This window comes from Borostomias antarcticus (assembly GCF_949987555.1).
Source record: "Borostomias antarcticus genome assembly, chromosome: 11".
Lineage (NCBI taxonomy): Eukaryota > Metazoa > Chordata > Actinopteri > Stomiiformes > Stomiidae > Borostomias > Borostomias antarcticus.
This window is the reverse complement of record NC_140244.1, coordinates 21,776,243-21,780,148: the sequence shown is the minus strand read 5'-3', so window position 1 is coordinate 21,780,148 and position 3,906 is coordinate 21,776,243. Positions and strand designations below refer to the sequence as shown.

Here is a 3,906-nt window from a genome sequence, read left to right as displayed (position 1 = left end):
TGTGTGTCAATCACCTGACCACGCCCACAGGCGTACATCCAGGCTATCCTTGTCGATTGGACATGTCTTTTGATGAAAAATGTCATGCGCATGACCGCAGTTTTCAAAAAATGGCGCAGGCAGCCTCTGATGTGCAGGGTTTTATTGTAAATAAACTTCGAGTCTGTCGATATCTTGTTATCAGCGGCCCAAGCGACGACGTCCTCCTTTTCAACTTGGAATGGCTAAAATGTTTTCTTGTTAATGCACAAGCTAGCGGAGTTCAAATAAATCCAAGGGTGGTCGAGCTAGTAGCTGATGCTACAAGCGAACTTCTAACGTTACAGCTAACTGAAGCCAGTTTTTCCCATTGACGTACATGCAGACAGACGTGGTTTAGTAGGGAGACCACGTTTAAACATTTCTCAGGAAACGTTGGAGTGGTTTGTCAATTGCAGCTATTCCGCCTTTGGAATAGCTGAGTGCCTTGGAGTACACCCCAATACCATCAGACAGTGGCGATTCTAGACCTTTTTGACTGGGGGGGGGGGGCACAGAGATATGCCAGAGTGAAAATTCAGTTTTTTTCTGCATGCGTGCATGTTAAGAAGCAAAACACACGTTCCCAAAGCACAAGTCATTCCTACAAGCTATAGTGGCCTAAATATTTTTTCTTTTTTTTTACAAACTATATTTCCACCCACTACAGGAAATATGGTGCTGGTGCTGTAACTATTAAATATACATGACTTTAAATACTATTTATTATTTGTGGGTGACTGTTGTATGTAAAGTAAGATGCTACAGCACCATGTTGTAAGAAATAACAAATAAAGCCACTTTTCAGTAAAACTCTTTTCTACACATGAAGTTAACAAACTGAATTTTTATGCAATAAAATAACAAACACCAACCAAGGTCAATTATTTCAGTCACTTTTATTTTCAAATTAGGTCAGGGGGAGAGTGGGGAGATAAACATATAAAACAGAATCATACCATATAACATAAAACTTAACATAACAATGTGCAATATACACTAAGCACATTTTTAAAAGCGCTTAAAAAGTTAAGTAAAATGTTATTGAAAACATAACAGAAGTACCTCTATAAGAAAAACAGAAATAGTGGACAGCCTTGTGTATATCTCATCTACCAAAGAGAAACAGTGCCACCTGTCTGTGAGTCTGCATAGTATTGTTGCTCTGACAAAAATCACCATTAAGTGAAGTTGGATGTCCTGTCAAAGGGTGAAGTCAATAACGCTGAACAAATCAAGTTGTTTACATCAGAGAGAAAAATCAGCACATCTGCAGTTCATCGTCTTACACCCCAAAACATAAAATAATGAGTTTGCCTTTGGCAGTGATGTTATTGTGTAACAAATACCATTCCAAAGTCAATCTTGATAGAACATAGCCACTAGAGGGGGTACAATACATTAGTTATAAATAGTGGTCGTTAAATATTGTGGGAGCATAGTACGGCATAGTTTGAGGGGTCACTGCTCTGCATCCTGGAGGGCGCTCTGTGTCTCTGCTGTCTCCCGGTGGACCTGGCTGGAGCCACCACTGGGTTTCAGGCGGAGGCCAGTCTTACCACAGAACGTGCTCTGGAACTCCTGAAGGAGAGACAAAACAGGTCATCTCCACATGACGATATTATAGTTGGGGCATCAGATATTTGTAGCCTTGCCGTTATGGTTACCTAAGAGCTGTTGGGTTCTTGTCTGAGGTTGCAAATACTACTGTTACTCGGACACTACAGCAGCATTAGTCAAGGTCACACACATCTCCAGTGACCTGTGGTTCAATTCCACATTGTCAAAAAGACTATGCTGTGGTAACCTTGTGATTGGCCTTCACCTGTTTAATAGAGTCTCCGTACACTTCTCTGATATACTTTTGGAAGGCGGTGGTCCACTGCAGGGTGGTGGCTTTGTCTGTCTCATGGTTACAGAATGGCACCAGCAGCTTCAGCTCATCACAGCAGAAGCGAATCCTCCTCCTACACACCAGTAAGGCCTAGGCAATTAACACGTCTCTTTTTTTTTTTTTTGCTGTTAACCATTTGTTAATAATTTCCATGTGAGAGCGTGTACACATGATGGGTGACAAGTGTAGTTGTTTTATGGAGGCACAAATGTGTGAGCATGGTAACCTGCGGTCCCTCTCCTTGCTGTTGTGTCTCTCTCTTCGCTGGCTACTCTCCATAGGGGTCCCTCCTCTCTTCTTTGTACCTCTTGTGGCCCCCCCAGCTCCCTTTAAGTCTGCTGTAACTGCCATGGCGGTGGCATTGAGGATCCGAGGGCCACGGGTTCTGGCACATTTAGTAGGCGGAGGTCGAACATGTTTAGTAGGCGTAGGTCTAACAGCAGCAGCATCTAAAACACATGGAGGAATGTTAAAGATAATTAAACTGTTTGACAGTTGTAACACAGCATAAAATTATATTCATCATTGTGCTGAATGTAGACAAGACAAATGCATAATAAAATAATTTGGTACTTTATTGATCCCCGGGGTAAACTGCACAAGTAGTAGGCATGCTCATAAAAGCTGAGCAATATTTATTTAATTTATATTTACTTACTTTCCACTTTCACCCCCACCTGTTCCTCTGTTGCGGTAGTGCGATTGTTGCAGGGTGCATTTGCAGTCACTCTTTCTTGCCGGTAGCTGAACGTGAAGTTCGTTGGGATGATCAAACCTTGGTGCTTGTTGGATTCAAGCACATGAGGAATATTCCCAAATCCCTGGGAATTTAACACTTGTTAAACACAAACAGAACCACTGCCTTTATAATAATGACAATGCAAAATTGATACTTGATCATGTTGCTCATACTTGACCATGGAAGCCAGCAATTGGGTTGAACATGCTCCCTGCATATGGGTGTGACAGTTCAATGGGATTGCTTCGGTCTGACCTCACCCATTTCTGCATTTGAGGATGCACAGCGGACTCTTGTGCCTCTGTGGAATGCTGAAGCATCGTCAAAAAACTGAAATAAAATGACAGAAAGGTTAAATAAATAAATAGGATTAAGTAGTATTATACATCAAGCTATAAGTTATTTCATGTTACTAAATTTACAGCAGACCAGATTCACTTTAACAAAAAACATACTTGCTAAGAGCTGTAGACTGAGCATCTTGTTGTCTGGGGATATCACTGCAGTTAAATCTATTTTCCAAACGAACTCGGGCCGGTGGATTAGGCCTGGCCAGTAACGATGCTCCGCTGACAGATGGGTCTACTTCCCTTCTGACCTTCGCCAAGACAGAGCCTGGGACTTCCCCGCAAGTGGTCGGGGTCCTTTCGCCTGATATACTGTCAGCATTGCTGACCAGAACCATTTTTATCTCCTGAACATCAACCAGTCCTTGCTGGGTTAATGGGACATCATGTGGGGTGGTATAGGGAGAGGTTGCACTGTATTCGGTCTCAACTTCTGTAGTCGTCGTCTGGTGCAGAGGGGGGCTGCCCACAGCAAACACAGTTGAGTTGAATCGGACATCTCCAGGACCATCCGGGCCTGCTGCTTGCGACTCTATGTGCGTCTGGATGATATGCTGAAGGTGGGTGTACTCAACGTCAGTCATCTCCATCAGGTTCAGCTCAGTGCCCAAAATCTGGCCTTGATCATTAGTAACGCACCCATTTTGATTCACAATCACACCGACAGAATCACAGTTGTCTTGCCCTGATGTCGACATCCTGATAAAGAAACGTGTGTATTAGCCCGTCTTCTGTGACTCAAAAGTTAACAAGCTAGGCTTATAAACCAACTATAAACTGGCTAAACGCCGAATCACTTTTTTCCCGCTTCGGTCTCGCGCTTCAACAGTTGGCTAACTTAGCACTGAAAGATAGCCTAGCATTAACTTTAGCTAACTAAATGTTAGCGGGCCGAACAACTTTCAAGC

At 43.0% G+C, this 3,906-nt stretch overlaps 1 protein-coding gene across 1 annotated transcript; it reads right to left on the bottom strand.

Annotated features, from left to right (window-relative positions):
• Window positions 1-1,479: 1,479 nt before the first annotated feature.
• Window positions 1,480-3,696, bottom strand: LOC311315492 (transcription factor-like 5 protein; the record flags this gene model as incomplete). The annotated part of the gene is made up of 6 exons (XM_084446161.1): window positions 1,480-1,599; window positions 1,844-1,985; window positions 2,139-2,361; window positions 2,571-2,733; window positions 2,825-2,981; window positions 3,107-3,696. 6 exons carry the CDS (start codon window positions 3,694-3,696, stop codon window positions 1,480-1,482), a joined length of 1,395 nt encoding a protein of 464 aa, XP_084302287.1.
• Window positions 3,697-3,906: the final 210 nt, after the last annotated feature.